The sequence below is a fragment of the Streptopelia decaocto genome (assembly GCF_964273445.1).
Source record: "Streptopelia decaocto genome assembly, chromosome: 4".
Classification (NCBI taxonomy): domain Eukaryota; kingdom Metazoa; phylum Chordata; class Aves; order Columbiformes; family Columbidae; genus Streptopelia; species Streptopelia decaocto.
The window spans coordinates 30299011-30317311 of NC_138658.1; the positions used below are offsets into that span (position 1 = coordinate 30299011).

An 18301-nucleotide genomic window follows, 5' to 3' on the forward strand; every position below is an offset into this window, starting at 1 on the left:
CATCTTCCAAAAATTAACTGCTGCTCCATTTCCTGCCTCAAACCAAACTGCAGCCCCCTGGGAGCTGCTCCATCACAGTCAAAAAGCAGAGATCACTGTTAGCTGGGCAATGAAGCACAACTCTCTGACAAAAAGTAATTAGCACTGGCTAATTAATCAGACATCCTGCATGGGTAAATTTTCTAAATGACCAGCAAGTACAGCCCATGGGAAAGCAAACCCCAGTGTGCATGTGCTGCTCCCCAAAAGGGGAGAGGCACTGAGGCAGCAGTTTCAGCACACCTTCACCAGTATTTCAGTTTGTCTTTAGATAGTATCAGTGTTCTAAAGAACCTCTTTGTAGGAGCCACGTCAGGTATACCACAGCAGTTCTACCTCAGTATAAATTCAGTGATTCAAAACCCATGGCTCCAGTTTCCATGGATATAAACAACCTGACAACTCTCCTCAATTGATTAAAAATACAAACCATAATCAACAAAAAGCACTGAGGAGGATCACAGGAACAAACCTCTGAAAAGGTAAGTCAATGGAGGGCAGTATTTTCATTGCAGAGACACTGGATAGCATAGAAGAGCAACTGAGTTGTTGGACAGAGCAGAGCTCCCAAAACCAGAGCCAGCTAAAAAGCAAATTTTGCCCCCAGCAGAATTGTGCACACCAAAAATAAACAGATACCTCCCAAGCAGAGAAGGGATGCAGATCACTGGTGGATGCTGGCCTCCTTCGACCCAGAGTATATAGCTCCATGCATCCCTACAACAGCTCTGGAAGCTCGGCTTGGTTTCCTCCCTCCTCCAACACCTACCTTCTGGACCCCAGGGCAGCACAACAAGGTTTGCTCCCTGGGAAACAGCATCCCTCATGGCAGCCCAGAGATGGTGGAAGGCAGATGGCAGCACTGTACTCAGCCTGGCTGGTGCTCAGGATGGATCTTCCTGGCTCTGCAGAGGCTTGACACTCCGCAGCCTAGGTACAGAGGAAAAGGGAAAAGAGCAACAGGCACTCTCAAACCTGGGAAAAACTTACTCAAAACATCACAGATCATTACTTTCTGTGTATTTTTACTGTTCTTCCTTTGTGTCCATTTGCCATGGTTTAATCCGAGCCAGCAATATAACCACAATAGCCACTCACCACACCCCCTCCCAACCCTGAATAGGGGAGAGAATCAAAAGGGAAGGAAGAAACTCGTGGATTCATATAAACACAGTTTAATAAAATAACAAAATAACACTAATATACTACTACTAATAATATATATAAAAGGGAAATAGAACACAAATTAAAAGATACTCAATGCAATGCCTCATTAACTCCATCTGCACTGATCAGCCATTTCCCCAGGCAGGGATTCTGTGGCTCACAGCACATGCTGAGGGAGTAATTCACGTGCCTCGTGCGCAGCCGGGCTGCACTATAACCACCAGCACCTTTGCTTGAGCCTGGGCCACCAGACAACCTGCCTCCTCCCACCATGCCGTGGGAGGAAGCTAGCCAATTAGGATCATTTTTAAGACCAGTACTTTTGGTTTTTATCCACTGAAGAAATTCAGCCTCAGGTTCTGTTGTGCCCCCTATGAATTGTGCACTTCACCTATTTATCACTTCTTACAACTCCTAAAACTTTTCAGACCTTCCCGTGACAAGCCAGACTTGAAATGGCACATCTATGATCACCAGAAGAACTGAACCTCCCCCCACCAGCTTCAAAACAACAACCACAACCACAAACCAACCGAAAAAAAAAGGGGGGGGGGGGAACAAAAGAAAAAACAACACCAAACCACAAAACTAAAAGCAAGATACAAGACAAAGAGCTAAAGGCTAGTGTTGGGTCACCATGCAGATATTACTGGAACTGTCCTTCTATGAAGTTACTGTTGAGCCTAATTGGCATAGGAAGGCCACATGTTCTGATTCTTCCAGGCTAATGCAGGTAACAGAAAAAAGATGTATTAACTATCTTCCTGCTTATCAAAATACAGTACATGACATACGTGGTTATCACTCTGTTTCTGTCCAATGCATTGAATTGATCCAATTAACAAGAAACTGTTATGGATCATTGTGGATGAAAGCATCTCCACAACACTGCAGTGAAGAAAAGCAGTAAAGATTCCTTGTGTCAGCCCATGAGCACAACAGAGTATAAAAACTCGAGGAAAGGAAAGAGAGTCTCGAGACCCATTTTCTCCCCAATGAATCCTACAAAGCAACCTATTCTGCAGCTGACCACACAGCACTCTGTCATGCTGGTTTCAGGCCCTCCAAGAAAAGGCAGCGCCACCCTCTCTTTCCCTTCTGCACACCACATGGGCACATGCCAGTTTTAGAGCCTGATCCTCCATTGCTTTACTTATTTGCAAATACTGGAGTTGAGATGGGATTTCAAGAACCATAAGAACTGCCAGTCTAAAGCCTGCACTTCAACAAGGCTCTCACTGGCAAAATGCAAAAAAATGTGGCTTGAGCAGGGTTGATGGGAATGAATGTTATAAACAGAGCTTACAGACCTTTCCAGGAGTGGAAGATCCCTCTTGCTCCTTTCTCTGCAACATTTAAATATGCTATCATTCATAGCATAGTTCACTGTTGTTCACAAGACTTTTTTTTCCCCTCACCCTCTCACCTTCAAAAATCATTTTGGTTCCAGAATTGTTTTAATCCTGATCCAGACTCCAAAGTTTAAATGCCTGACAACTCAACAACACTTAGTGAGTTCAAATGAGGCAAAGATACTTTAAAAACAAATGCACACACCCCACCACCAAAAAGACATCTGATGACAACCACTCAGCACTATGCACTGTACACTTGACTCCAATTTGGATTTTAAATAATTCCTAGAGAGGCCTACTTTTTCTACACACTGTAAAGATTTTTGAGAGAATGAGCTGGTTGCCATGGAATTAATAGATCTATGCAGATTGATACTCCCAGGGGATAAAGGGAAAAATATTAAAAACTAATGCTTCTGGCAAATGAAAAACTAATGGACCATATTTTCCCGAAGGGATGGGAGGTGTTTTCATTTTATTTCACTCTGATGACAACAGGAGACCTGTTCAGGGAGTGCCATTTCCAGCTAAATGGATACACCCTGAAAATGTCATAGATAATATGGAGGGAAGTGTACAGCATCAAATACCAAATCTCAAGAGCACTGAATGATTGCAACACTGCAGTAAAACAGAGCTCTACTAACAACTTACCTGAAAACCAAAAGATCTCTGCAACATTTCAACACGGAGTTTCTGTACAGCTATGACAGGAACAACAGGGATTCAAACTGGAACCAAACCCACTGTCAACTAAGAACATTGTTTTTGAAAGCTAATCTGTATTGGCATATTTTACTTTCAAATTCCTTTTAGGAATTTCAACAACTCCAACAGACCAGTTGGAAGATTTCACTGTTGGTGACATCTTTAAAACCACTCAAGATAACTCAAATTATTTATAAACATTTTCAAGTCAGAAACTCATGCAAACACCTACATTTTCAAAACTGCTTAAAGTACTAGAAAATTAATTATTAAATGATTTAGAAGTCAAAGAAGCCAAAACTGATTTGCATTAATTAGTATTTATTCACATAATAGAAAAAATAATTTGTAACAAATCATGCGTTTACAATTTACACTGCAGGAAGGTCTCTTCAAGTCAAAGAAACAATGTGCCCCCAGAACTGGGGTGTATTTACAGCTGGACAGTAGTTACGGTGTTCTTTAGAACTCCTTTGCTTCGGACGATATTCAACTTGCTGACAAAGTTATAGTGAAGAGGTCTCCATCAACATGCTGCTTGGTTTTGGTCTAAATTATAAAAGGAATAGAAATGAGTTCAAATTAACACAGTTTCAAAAAAAAAAAAAAAAAACACACACAAAAAAAAGGCCTATCTATCTGTGCCATAGTATTAGAGAGTTACTAGACAGTCAAATGGAACAACTGCAAACCATACACGCAGCAGCAGGGACATTAGAGCATTCACATACTCCAGTGCCAAATCAATAAAAATATTACTATCATTTCAAATATGCTCAGAAGAGCACAATAACCTAATTTAATGTAATTAAAAGTGGTCTCTAACAAATGTGTTCCTCTGTACATTGTTTAGAGTTGTCAAAGCCACACCTGGTTGTGGCACTGACATTGGTTCTGCATGTTTTTAAGGCCATGTCTAACATGAAATGTTGCATTCTGTGCAGGAATAAGACGCCTCAGTAGTTCAGGTGTGTGCAAGTTTTATGCTATTTTTATAAAAATCCTGTGTGTATTTTAATTCACTTAAGCTCATGTTTAGACAAATGGTCCACAATCTATGATTTACAGTCCCAAAGGCCACACAAAGCTGCTGATGGCACGGAAAAGTCCAAGAATTAAAACTGTTGGCAACTGAGAGAAGAATGTCTGCTGCAACTCACCATCAAGTGACAGCTGAGGACTATTGCTCCAGATGTAGTTACATGGAAAAGCAGCCACTCTAATAGCCCCAGCTGCACAAAGCACCAAATTTTAAAGCTGCTTGAAAGCCCGCATACAGAGTGGAGGCTGCTGTTAACACTTGCATGAGAAAATAATGGCCTACTAACAAAATATATTGAAATGTTTGGGGGTATATAGGCAGAAAGATGATAGTTAATTCCCCAAAACAAATCATTGGACTTGTCATCAAACCCAGCTATGTGTCTTCCTTAGCAGGACACCTCAGAGCCAAGACCAAAAGGAGAAATTTAAAGCTGAGAGTTCAAACACAATTTGGCACAGCACGTTTCACCTTTTTCCTACAGAGAAAGGGAAACCAGGGGCTGTTCAGCTGGGGCCAAGCACTCTGGCACAGCTCACAAGCTCTTCTGGGTGGCCAATTCTTGGTCAGCTGTGTGACACAGAAAAGGCCCTCTGCTCGGCATAATGGTCCTCCCAACACAAGCGTGAACTCAATGAACGGAAGAGCAGTTGATGTCTTCTGTACCTCTTCACCTCTCCACAGCAACCCCAGGGATAAGAATGAGGATGCCAAGTGCAGACACAAATACTCTCATGTACTTTGCAAATAAACACTCTCACACAGGCAGTAAGCAGGGTAAAACAGAGATGAAAAGTTCTGAACTGTGTGGACACACCTGTACCACATGGAAGGACACATCAAATGAGCGTCACATGAAGGTGATCCTGAATGGCCCGCCCCCAGATCTTCCAGCTTACTCAGTCCAGAAATGTCAGACAGCTACGGGCTGTGAGAGAGCAAATGTGCAGCAACAGACATGCACTGTCACACCAGCCCTCTGCACCAAAACCAGCTGGTGCCAAATGGCATTTCCACTGGCAAGAGGAATGAAGATGGAAGAGCAGGTGAACGTCTGGACTAGCCTGCCCAAACAAAAGCAGAGTATGGCACAGTGCCTAAATGACAGTAGAGCCACAGCAGCACTGTGCCAAGGCTAAAGAAGTCATCAGCACACTGAGTTAGTGGTACAAGAGGAGCAAAAAGCACAATGCTCTGAAATAAGTCTGGCCAGGTGGAATGGGGCTGGGATGGATCATTTTGGCACTGCTGAGGCAGCCGCAACAGATGGACAAGGCTCAAGGGCAAACACGTGGGTCTGAAGTCATCTCAGATGACAACAACAATAAAAAATGCCTTGTCAGTGACATCCTAAACCGATCGTCTTGGGATTAGAACAACACAAAAGTCTTTCGAAGAACGGATGCCAACGGAAGCTTTGGATCACTTCTCTGAGAAAGCTCTGGAGCTTTGCCAGGTCTTGTATAAAGCCTGAAGGAGAAGCAGAACAGGAACTTTCAGGCACAAGAACACCTCCGAAATAATTCAAATACCTGGAACTGAGTTAGAAGAATGATACAATCCTCAAAAGTGGCACAAAGACAAAAAAAGAAACCTTTGGCATAGGAAATGCATTCAAAAAAGGCAAGGAATTAGCTTAGGCAGCAAGACAAAAAATTAAGGAGCAGACTGAAACCTGACGCAGCAGCTGAGGACCTGAAACAGCGGCAGATGAATGCATCCTCCTGCAGCCCACTCCAACGGGGGAAGAAGAGACACAAAAGCCACCTTTGACAGATACTTCATGGAGACAATTGCCAACCTGCATAGCAGGACACAGCACATCACACTGGCAGCATGTGCATATGGAATTGCATGTAGAAAAGGAAATAATGATCAGTGCTTTAATAGACGAGGAGACCCCTTTCTTTGGAATTTCTGAAATAATTCTAGTTCCAGATAAGTGGACCAAATAAAAAACACGGGACAATTAAGCAAGTTCTTAGCCCAAACATGTGTCCAGTTAAGACAGGTTTTGTGCTTCATCCCCAACACAGCTCCAGGGAAACAGGTAATGAGGGATGGAGAAGGACTGGGGCATGCAACCCTCAGCATCTCACCAGAGACAAGCTTTGCAGTGAAACAAATGCAAGCTCAAAAAGCCCTTCAGAAGAAGAGCTAAATTATTTTCTGTAAAAACAATATTACTACTGGAGTTTCCCCCTTTTTCCCATCTTCTTGATGTTTCTAACATGAGTTTGTCATGCAGCACGGGTGCAGTATGTAAGCAAGAGAAGCCATTTCCATGACAAGGTAATGATTTCTGTGAACTTAAGTGGGGTTAGCTACCAACCAAAATGAAGCCATGCTAAATTGTGATGAGATAATTCACTCAATGGAATTTATTGGAAACATTAAACAGGATGCTAAGATGGACTCAGTATGCCACAAAATGAAGAGGCAAATAAAGCAGATATTTAGAGTTACTTTGTCTTTAAAGCAAAGGGAGGCTTTTTTGCCAGCTAAAATACTGTTCAAGTCTGGCGACTGTGTTCTAATTTATTCCTGCAGCGACCTCTGTGCCTTACCTACGAATTACCTGAAGAGTGCACAGTAAAGCCAAGTTGCTCAATAAGCAAATGTCTGTTTCTACTGATATGATGAAAATCAGCCATAATAAAAGTCAGAGAGCACTTGCTGGATGCAAAAAGGCCTCTGTAATTATCACTTAATTGTCCTTCACAGGCCAATACTGGAAGTCTCATTCTTTCTCCTTAAGGTTGATCCCTCCTTCAGCACTTTTTCTTAACTAGCAACTTAATTAGTTGTCCTTCCTGGGCTTAACTGTAAATTTGTTTTGATCAATTAGCTTCAGAGCTGACTTGGCACTGACTGAAATCTAGAAGTGCTTAGCTTTTTCAGTGTACAGGTGACTGCATCCTAGGGGAGCCCCTCTTTGTCATCAATCAAATTTGAAGTTCAGATTGTGTTTGAAAAACACTTGATCATAATTAACTTTCATTTCTTGTAATTGGCCCCTATGTACACAAAAGTGATGATGACATAAAGAAACCATAAAATTCAGTCATTTCAGGCCTCTTGTTCAGCAGATTAGACATCACGTTCATTAGTTGAATCCTGCAGTTTTAGGCAAGATGACTTTATGCGCTGAAACACACATGATCACAGGACTACTAGAATGTCAAACCAAGAGTGGGGGCTCCCAGCACAGACAGCCGCGTTTTCACTGCACCAACACTGGTAAGGTTTCCCTTACCAATCGGGTAGGTCACATTCTGCTCTACTGAAAGTTACTGAATTTGATCAAAAACCCTTTGCACAACCTAGACAAGCCTGTCTGCAACACCTTTGGACACTACTTTACAAGTACTATAGCTCTTCATTATGTTTACACCTCTCCTATTATTTTCCTCTCCCTCTTTACCACACATTGATTGCAGAAGACACCCACATGGCATTACCATACATCTGCCATCCCCATCAATTCTCATTTTGAGTTATTGATACTGAAAACACAGGAAAAAGCAACTTCAAACACCATGATTACAACAAGATATAAGCAGCTAAATAAAATATTGTGTATTAAAAGCTATCTTGCCCATTTAATAAACTTTTTAAATAGCTGTTAAGAGCCATGCAATTCTTCAGTTTTCAACTTGAAAAGTCCTTACCTGTCAAGCTGCAAAAAGAAATAAAAATCTTGCTCGGGACATTAAGATGTTTTTCCGTGAACACTTTTAGATTTGCATCTCAACTGAATAGTCAGACTGAGAAAGTAAACTTTGCTTCTTTCAGCTACTTGTTTCATTTGTTGCCCCTCTTGTGCTCCAAGCAAGAAAAGACTGCAGAAGCACAAAGCAAATGTAATTTTACAACCTTTTGTGTGTGCCTTTACTTGGGCACAGCAGTTTAAAGGAAGCAAACCATAACAGGATCTTTCTGGGTGGGATTAAGGACGCAGAGCAGCACTGCAGGCACTCCTTTTAACAGATTCAGTCCCTAATAATCAGCAGCCAACTGTTTTGACTGACCATCAGCTATTGTTTTCATCTTCAAACTGGACCATAGGAACCATTTTGTTTGTCAAATCCTAAATGGTTTTCCATGCAACCAGAGAAACGTTTCGCTTCGAGATCTCTGAGTACGTTTGCAAATATCCACGAAGCGACAGCACAGTCTGAAAAGTGCCAGCTTGCAAAGACTAAGATATTCAGTTGTTGCAGAGTAAGATTAATCAAAATAACTTTTTAATTGTATTCTATTCTTTTAGCTGTATTATTTGGTTTGAATAACCTATTTTAACATGAGTAGCCAAACCAAGCATGAGTGGCCAGGCTCACTGGAATTCCAGGCCACACATCATGAACCTCTCATGACCTGGTTCCTTGGTGACAGGGGCCTTAAAGACCACTACCAGGAGATAAAGAGGAAACACTGTCAGTAGAGGCTGCAAAGATAAGAACTGTAAAGAAGCCACCTGGAAGACAGAGAAAGAAAATCCAATAAGAAACAAAGAAGCCCCCAGACCCAGAATTACCACTGGACCAAAAGGTGCATGGACAGCGTGTGAAGGACACATGAAGAGCGGGCGCACAGATTGTGAGGGTTTAAAAGCCTGAGGTTGTTTTTGACCCTCCCCTTGAGAGGCATCCAGTGTGAACATTTTCTTTACTGTACTTTTATTTTGTCTTTTGATTCGATTACTTTTTAAAGCACAGACTATGCTACGGGAAACCTAGGGTCAAGAACATTTATTTAACACAGTTACAACAGCTGCCAATACCATGAAAGAGGCACTTCAGTTAGATGTATTATCTGTAATCAATCACCACTTAAAAGTAAATCTTGTATTATGCAAGACATCACGCAACAGAGTACATATATCAGTAAAAATATAACAAATATGCCTTCATGCTGAAACACCTTTTCAGCTGTTACGAAATGAGGAAATAGCTCTTTAGGTTTATTGCATTCCCCACATGTTAATTTAAGATCATCTGCAGATAACAAATTCAGCTGGGTGCCTGAAAAATAGAAGGAACTGTATATGTGCCCTAATAGTTTGTTTTATCGGTGCTGTTTATTTTTCAGTAATTACTCCGTTCATATTCTCCTATTTTATGTTTACAACATTGTATAAATATGTATGTGCATATATATCAGACAGTTTTGCGACCATTTACTGCAAAAAGCTGGTTTATTAAGACAGGAGCGGCTTTCTAGCCAAAAAAAGCTACAGAAAGTCAGATTTTTGTAAAGAATCTCATAACCAGTAATATTTTTTTAAAGTCATTTTCTCAAAAGGAGCCTTCCAAAACCTGACTTTTTATTGTGGTGGGACATTGTCAGTTAAGCTCCTTCAAACACACCTCTGGTTGTTACAACAATACCTAACATAGAATACGTCTACCTGGTTAGATGAAACTGATGAAACAGTTGACTCTGCTTTTGTTTCCAGCCCTCTCAATTACCCTTGACAGACAGCAATGAATTATTACACTAAACACATTATATCCTCCAGGAACATCACATGCACCACGCAGGCAACAGAAAAGGCACGTGTCACAATGACAATCCCAGCATCACCCCACAGCAGATAACACTGGCTAACCTACTTTGGCCTGGCCTAATACAAACCTGGCTCAGATCTCTACTACCAGTAGAAGTGATGTTCTGTATTCCAGTGGAAGTAAAACGTTTTGCCATCTGAGCACAGTCTAAATAATTTTAACATGTACCTATTTGAAACCATGACAGTAGTTAGTTGAAGTTAGATCACTCAACAGAACAGAAAATATGCTGATAAGAAGAAACACATAGGCAGGAAGAAGAATGCTAACTTGTTAAGATTTCAGAGAAGGCTTTTTTCTTTCTTCACAATAACCCATTTGGTAAAGGAAAAAATTAATATCACCAAAAGCTACCCACAACTACTGGTAGCCTGATATAACCAAAAATGGGAGCAATGCCAAAGCAAGAGCAGGCAGAGGTGGAACATCAGCTGCTTCTTCTAACAACCAGTTCTTGTCTGCCATACTGCACAAATCAGCACCCATAGGAATCCTGGAACAAAGAGTACGCTCTCCTGCACCTCCTCACAGTATATTTAGGCTAATGACAAGGAAATGAGCTTTTCACAGAGTTAAAAATAAATTAAAATAAAAAGCAATCCAGACAAATGGTGAACAATGTAGCTCGACTCCTGCTGTGCACTAGTGTTTTAAAAAACAACTTTGAGTGAGTGTCTGCAACTAGTACAACATATATGCTCAGAGAATGAACTTAGCAAGGTTCAGTGCCAAGACCTGATGTTCATGGAAGCTGATTTACAGCTTCTCCTTGCAACAGAATTTAATCTCCATTTGTAACAGAGTCTTCTTCCTCCTTTTCAAAAACCAAACCCTACTGACAAGAGACGCCAGCCAAGGACAAACAGCTGGACTTGAAGCCCCATCTAGTGGCAAATCGTGGAATTGTTTCCAAACTAAAGCACCATCCTAGATACACCACCATGCTTGGCACACTTGATTTTGCTGCTAAAAAAAATAAAAAATAATTAAAAAAAAAAAATCAAACCATTTGAGACATAGTTCAACAGTTCAACTACAAAATACTCTCTGCAAACTATACAAGACATTTCTCACAAGAACCTGACTGGCTAGGAAGTAGAAAAAACATCCAGCCTAAAAAGTGACACACTTAACCAAACCTACCCTATTTTGCTGACAATCTCAGCCACAGCATTAGAAAACACAAGCAGGCATTCAGAGCATGCCAACCTCAACCTGTACTTGAACATCTGCCACTTTCTGACCCATGTCATGAAAAGGTCTGCATACGTATTACTTCTGCTGAAGAAAATAGCCTGAAGGACAGATTTCTCATCAACTCGTGACTCAAAGAATATCTCCTTGCAGCCTCGCTACCAAGTTGTGGTAGAGTCGGGCAGCACACTGGAGCCTGATACAAAAACAGCCATGGATCACCTCTCATCTGAACCCATCAACTGGAGCACATTGCTGGAAAGCAGCAGGCTGCCTTCAGCTCCCTAACAGCTTACATTCACATTTTCCCTTAGGGCCATGAGTTCCACAGTCCATATGTGTTCACTGACCCCTTCACACAGCATCCTTTTGCTACCCAACCTAGGTAGAGAGGTAATGCAGAAGAAAACCTGCAGGGTATCATCCTTATGAACTACCAGGCCTTTAGGACAACTAAAAAGTGGTCTTGTTCCGACTTTCGGCTGGAATCATTGAGCTGTTGGGCTCAGAGACCACCACATCTGTGCCCTGACCACTGGGAGACATGCTTGGGTAAGGAGGAGACTACCTTTGGTCTAATGCTAGCCCTGTACTGTTTTCCAAGTGGCAAACTGTCAGACCTCTGCAGGCCTGAGGAGCTGAAAGACTTACAAACTAAATGTTCTACTGGGCGGGATCGCCTCAAGCAGTGGAGACAGCATGTGTGCCCATCTGGTAGCTGGTATGGCTCCAAGAAAGAAGGGACAATATTTGAATCTCACTGACCTTGAAGAGGCCAATCGAAGCTCAGAATTTAGAGAAGCAGCCAACATCAAACTATCAGTTGTAACTGAATGTGGGGGGTTTTGTTGCCTTTTTTTTTTAACTCCTAAACTGCTTACAAAATTTGAAGCTGGGAAGAAAAAAAAGTCTGAACTTCAACAGCAAACAGTTTATATCAAGAAGAGAGGAAGAACTAAATGGCAAATGGCATGTTCCTCTGTTTCATCTTCTCAGAGTTGAGCCTGACCAAATCATGAATGCACAGATGCCACATAATTTCTACTAAGTATTTCCACTGTCAGCCTGTATATATACTAATCATACGACCCACTGGTTGAATACAAATGATAAAATCTGAAGGTATTATCTCAACTTCCCCGATCTAAAGAGACTGAGAAATCCTGGTGTCCAAGCACTTTCACAGACACACGAAGCCAGGTGGAGATGAAAGCTTCTTCAGGGAAGCACTAAAGCAAATTAATCTTTCCTGCTCTAACAAATACTCTAGATTTAGCATGAAGATCATGGCCAAGACTGTTTACAAGGTCAATACTCAGTCCTCACATATTTGGTCCTTAAACAGTTCCGATTCCAATTCAATTTTCACTATCTCCTTTTCTTCTAGAATAGCAGTGATCCTGGAGATAATACACCCTACCAGAATAGCTGCTGTTTATCCTTATCTTCAGCCAGAAGGAACCTTGAAGAGTTTGGGAAGCAAACACTATGTATACCATCTGCTGTCTAGACTTGGCTTCTGGAGTAGACACAGCAGAATTACAATTTTCCCAAAGGCCCTCATTAATATCCAGGAGCAGAGCAAATGAAACAACAGGACATGTTAAAGTATTATGTTTGGCAATAACCTATCGCTGTTACACAAAATAAAGCAATCCACAATGTTCAGAGCTAATCAAGCCACAGCTTCCATACAGAAGATACAAGTGATAAGCTCCTACTTAAGAACTCCCCTTTTACAACACAAATTTGAGGCACTAATCATACATCTGCTAGACAAGGAAGAAATGTCTGTCATTAATATCTGAGAAGAAGGCTGGACTCTGGCACACAAGCATTCCAGCAGCCCTAGACTACCATCACTGGAATGCAAACAGCACAGTCCTACATTGAAGTAGAGATTATGCCAAGAGGTTTGTACCAAGCAGACCTTAAATCTATCAGATGTTCCTAAAGATGTCAAATTTTTTTCAAGTGCTAAGCACCTTCGGGAGATTAGGCATTTAAATACAATATAGAACAACAATGTGTTTTACCCACATATACATCTTTCTATCTTTGGATTACACAAGAACAGGAAATGATGCAGAGTGAGGAGGTTTTTTAGTATGTCATTTCCATTTATCAGTAAGCTACTGAGTATTTTGTTTTAGTTTGTTCTTAACTCTTCTTGTGTTGATTTTAGCTGGGCACACTCAAGCACTTTTTGTATGTAAAAAGAATTTCAAAACATACAAATGCTTGAAAATTGTTTCAGCAAACTTTTCTGCAGAAAGTTCTTCACCTGTCTTTTTTGAGTTGCGTGAAGAAAAGAACACTTTCTTCATTCAGAAGATTTCGTATGTTATATTCATTTCCTACAAACAAAAACAGATAAAGTTTTATTTAAAAGGTTTTTTTGAAGTCCTGTCTTCAGCCAAGTGCATTTTTATTTCATATATTCTAACAAAAGGAGTATTAGCCCCTAATCCGGGATGCTACTCTTAAGAGGCACAAAACTGCATTTCAAAGCCATAAAGAATACAACTAGCATCATTTATTTAAACCTGTGGTAAGACTAAAGTGCACGTTTGCTGAGAAGATTTTTACTGAATATAACGGGCTTCAGCTCTCAGCTCTCAAAACCCACAAGAAAACTTTAAAGCCTCTGAATTTAATTTATTCCTGTAGAAAATCTCAATAAAAACTGCACATGGAATCTTACCTGCACATTTTCACATGGGATTTGCAATATTAGTGTGATCTCAAATATAGGAACATCTAAAAGGCACTGAATGTTGAGAAGGAGCGACATCCTAACATTCATACACAGCAACACTTGATGAAAAGATCACCCACCACAACCATTGCATTGCTGATATAGGCATACTAAGATGGGCCATTCATCTCCAGCAAACTGGTTTTAAACACATATGCTTACCTGCTGGAACATAGAAGTCATCCCCTGCAGTCAGATAATAGGATGACTTATGTAAGGTAACAATAATTCGGCCGTGGATAACATGGAAAGCCTTAACAAAAGCCAAAGGGTTCTAAGATTAGCCATGTTCCCTGTGCAAACATTTAAGAAAGTTATCCAAGAAAACATACTCTCTATTTTGCATGCACATTGTAACAAGGATCAAAAACAAGTAAGCTAGCAGAGTTGCAACCCCTTTTCCTCACCCTGCTGATAAGTAAGGCGCACAACTTAAAAGGAGCGTGGGGGGCAATTTTGTTTATCTTGCCTACAAGATCCAGACAGTAAGTGTACATGGACATACAGACATCACAAGAAGCAAAGCAGGGTAATGTGTAGACAAAATACCTCTAGCAAAATTCTTTGGTCATAATTTATGTTACAGCTGAAATGATTCACTCATGTTTTCTGTATTTATTTCCATTATAAGGGAAAAAAAACAAACAACAACAAAAAACAAACCCAGAACAAACAAAACCCAAACCACAAACAAACAAAAAAACCACACACACACAAAAGACATAAAACCAATCAAACAGCTGAAAAAAATTGATAACTTCATTTACTATTTCTAACCATTCTAAGATTTTCTGTTTACAAATAGTGCATTACACCAAAATAAGAAAAAAAGGATACTTACTATTGTATCCATGTAGACATACTGGTGTCCCTTTTCTTTAAATGGTTTCAAAATCAATGTACCAGTAGCAAATGCAGATGTATTCAAGTTTTTATATACTTCCACCGATTCATCTTCAAAGAAGCATGAGTGACTGTTTTCAGTGGTAACACATTCTACAAAAAAAGTCCTGGAGATTAACATTAACACTGACACATAATTAGTCCTGTCACTTGCTCAGTAACTGCTTATCAAATCCTAGGCATTACAGCTTGTTTCAGTGCAACACCCTCAAGAGCTAGACTCAATATTTAGCTGAAAAATCAGGACACTTGTGTCTTTTCTCCAGAAGAGCACTAACAATTTCAACAGCTCATCTTTTTATGCCCAATGTAGAATTATCCATCTACACACTTACTACAGAATTCAGGAAGGTCCTTGGTCACACCCCCTTAAACTCACCCAGAAGTACCTCCTTATTTGTTATGGGGTCCAGTACAAGAGTTGGCTTAGAAGTATCAGCTAGAGTGTGATCCAAATTTGCAGGTAGCTCACTTCCTGATGAGACAAAAAAAAAAACAAAAAACAAAAACAAACAAACTAGAAAAATCACTCTACATGACCATATAATTTATTTTTTTGCCATATTTCAAGAAGATGATCCCTGCTCAAGCAAGCTGGCTGTTTACATCATCTGCTAGATTTTTGGGTATTTTGGAATTGCCTTGTCCTGTGCTTTTAGGAGGTGGTACTTAAAAAGCAACCGACATTGATGGACCCCAGCACCTTCATAAGCTTCTTCCCCGGGGGGAGCTTACTAAGTTGTTCTCTGAGCAACTTGAAATCTGCTTTCCGCATATGCAGAATTGAGGTTTTACTGGTAGTTTTCCTTCCATTAGCATAGATTTTGAACCTGACTGCTCCATGGTTGCTGTGGCCAAGGCAGCCACCAGTCACCACTTCTCCCATGAGACCCTCGCTGTTAGTATCAAATCTAGGAAGGCACCTTTCCTGGTCAGTTCCCTTAGTACTTATACCAAGAAGTTATCGTCCAGATGCTTTAGGAATCTTCTGGACCTGTTGGTGCCAGCTGTGTGATATTATCAGTTGACATCTGGCAAGCTGAAGTCCCCCATAAGGACAAGGGCAGATGACTTGGAGACTTCACTTAGTTCCTTAAAGAATAACTAATCAGCTTTGTCATCCTGGCACAAATGCAGGGAGACCTATAGTAGACTCCCATGATGACATACACTTTGTCTGCCCCTTAATCCTTACTCAGAGACTCTCAACTTGGCAATCACCAACTGCCAGCTCCATGTAATCCAGCCCCTCCACTTTACACAATGCCACCCCCCTGCCTCTCCTGCCCTGTCTATCCCTTCTGAATACCCTGTAACCATCCCTCATGCAACATCAGTCGCAGGACTCATCCCACCAGGTTCCACTAGTGTCAGTTGTATCTCTAGGACTGGGACAAGGCTTCTAGTTCATCTTGCTTTTTCCTCATGCTGCATGCATTAGTGTAGAAGGTGGCAGCGCCCTTTACCTCACAGCACAGTCTGATGTATCTCACTGAATATGCTTTATATGAATATATAACAGAATCCTGGGGGTTGGAAGGGACCTTGAAAGATCTCCTAGATGAGGTTACACAGGAATGTGTTCAGGCAGGTTTTGAATGCCTCCAGAGAAGGAGACTCCACAACCTCCTTGGGAAGCCTGTTCCAGTGTTCTGTCACTCTCACTGTGAAGAAGTTTCTTCTCATATTTAAGTGGAACCTCCTATGTAAAATATATTTATATATGAAATAAATGAATATGAATATGTTTACTTACATTTATAAAATGTATATTTATATGAATATGCTTTAAGAGCTATTAACAGTTAAGTCTTCTGTGAATTGACCTAGGGCTTGCCTTGAATCTACAGAAATACATTTATCCACAGCATTCTGGGGCAAGGAGCACTTAGGGAGAAGAGGCACCTTATTTTGGCTGAAAAACCCAGCTCCCACTTCCTTCCATACCTTCTAGTTCTTGTGTTTAAAAAGAAAACAACCAACCCAACAAAACAAACCACATCAATTTCTACTTCCCTTCTCCATGCCACTCATGATATTGTAGGTCTTGCTCACACCCCTGCAGTACTCTCTTCACCATGCAGTTGCAAGTCCTTCCGCATTGTTGACAAGCTGAGGTTCTCTGAACCTCCTCTAGTCCTACTATTCTCTTTTTGAGGTAAGAACTCAAATTTACATGCAACACACTACAACATCATAAATTTGTGCCAAGACGGCTCGGATGGGTATATTCTTTGCTAGGTAAAGAACTGGCTGGATGGTCAGGCCCAAAGAGTTGTGATGAACAGAATCAAATCCAGTTGACAACCAGTCACAAGTGATATTCCCCAAGGCTCAGTATTGGGTCCAGTTCTGTACCCTCAGTAAGTCTGCAGATGACACCAAGTTGGGTGGGAGTGTTGATCTACTGCACAATAGGAAAGCTCTACAGTGAGATCTGAACTAGCTGGATGGATAGGCTGAGGCTAATTGTATGAGGTTTAACAAGGCCAAGTGCTGTGTCATGTCCTGCCCTTGGGTCACAATAACCCCATGCAAGCCTACAGGCTTGGGGAAGAGTGGCTGGAAAGCTGCCCAGCAGAAAAGGACCTGGGGATGTTGGTCAACATCAGCTGAACATGAGCCAGCATGTGCCTAGGTGACCAAAAATGCCAACAACGTCCTGGCTTGTATCAAGAGTAGTGTGGCCAGCCTGTGTATCCCTATACTGGGTACTGGTGATGCCAGACCTCAAATCCTGGGTACAGCTTTCGGCCCCTAACTACAAGAAAGACCTTGAGATGCTAGAGCAAGGGGTCTAGAGCTGGTGAGGAGTCTAGAGTACAAGTCTGATGGGGAGCAGCTGAGAGGATTCCGCCTGGAGAAAAGGAGGCTAAGGGGAGATCTTCTCACTCTCTACAACTACTTGAAAGGCAGTTGGAGTATGGAGGGTGTTGGTCTCTTCTCCTGCGTAACAAGTGATAGGACAAGACAAAATGGCCTCAAGTTGCATGAGGGGAAGCTTAGATTGGATATCAGGAAAAATTTTTTCCAGGAAGGGTTGTCAGACATTGGAACAGGCTGCCCAGGGAAGTGGTGGAGTCACCATCCCTGGAGGTATTTAAGAGACACATAGATGAGGTTCTTGGGAACATGACTGTCTCTTCCAATCAAAATGAGTCCATGATTCACCATTTGCTCCCTTATTTCTTTAGAATTATTTCAGCCTTCATTTGTTTTAGAATTGTGTCATGACTATATGGCATTTTTCATATTTGTTAGTAGTAACTTCATATAGAAGTGCTTTGGTCTCAAACAAAAGCTTTAGAGAGTCCCCAGGAAGAAAGATTCTTCAGCACAAAAACATCTTGTACAGGGAACACAGAAGAGAAAAAAAAAAAAAAAAAAATATTTTGAGCACATGTCCCTTCCGAGAACTATGACCTACATGTTGATTATCTACTGGCATTGGGACTCTGGCAAAGCTGCCTGTTCCTTGGTTTTTAAACACAGAGGTACTGTCCACTTTCACCCATTTTTGTGCACTGTTCTTAAAGCACTCTCATCAACTACCCTGTTACGTTTT

The 18301-nt window shown here is 41.1% G+C and overlaps 1 protein-coding gene across 6 annotated transcripts in view; it reads right to left on the reverse strand.

Annotated features, from left to right (window-relative positions):
* Positions 1-3576: 3576 nt before the first annotated feature.
* The window catches only part of CENPC (centromere protein C), a 29697-nt gene continuing 14972 nt past the window's right edge, over positions 3577-18301 (reverse strand). For 2 of the 6 annotated variants that reach the window (XM_082050738.1, XM_082050734.1), the window contains 5 exons: positions 15116-15211; positions 14675-14829; positions 13996-14086; positions 13360-13432; positions 3577-3818 (listed from right to left, as the gene is read on the reverse strand). In XM_082050738.1, the coding sequence (XP_081906864.1) occupies positions 3776-3818; positions 13360-13432; positions 13996-14086; positions 14675-14829; positions 15116-15211 (458 nt within the window). In that variant the 3' untranslated portion in view covers positions 3577-3775. Of the gene's footprint in view, positions 3819-5128; positions 5240-9047; positions 9336-13310; positions 13433-13995; positions 14087-14674; positions 14830-15115; positions 15212-18301 lie in introns of those variants that run through there. The other 4 variants (XR_014183877.1, XM_082050736.1, XM_082050735.1 and 1 more) reach the window with 4 other exon arrangements.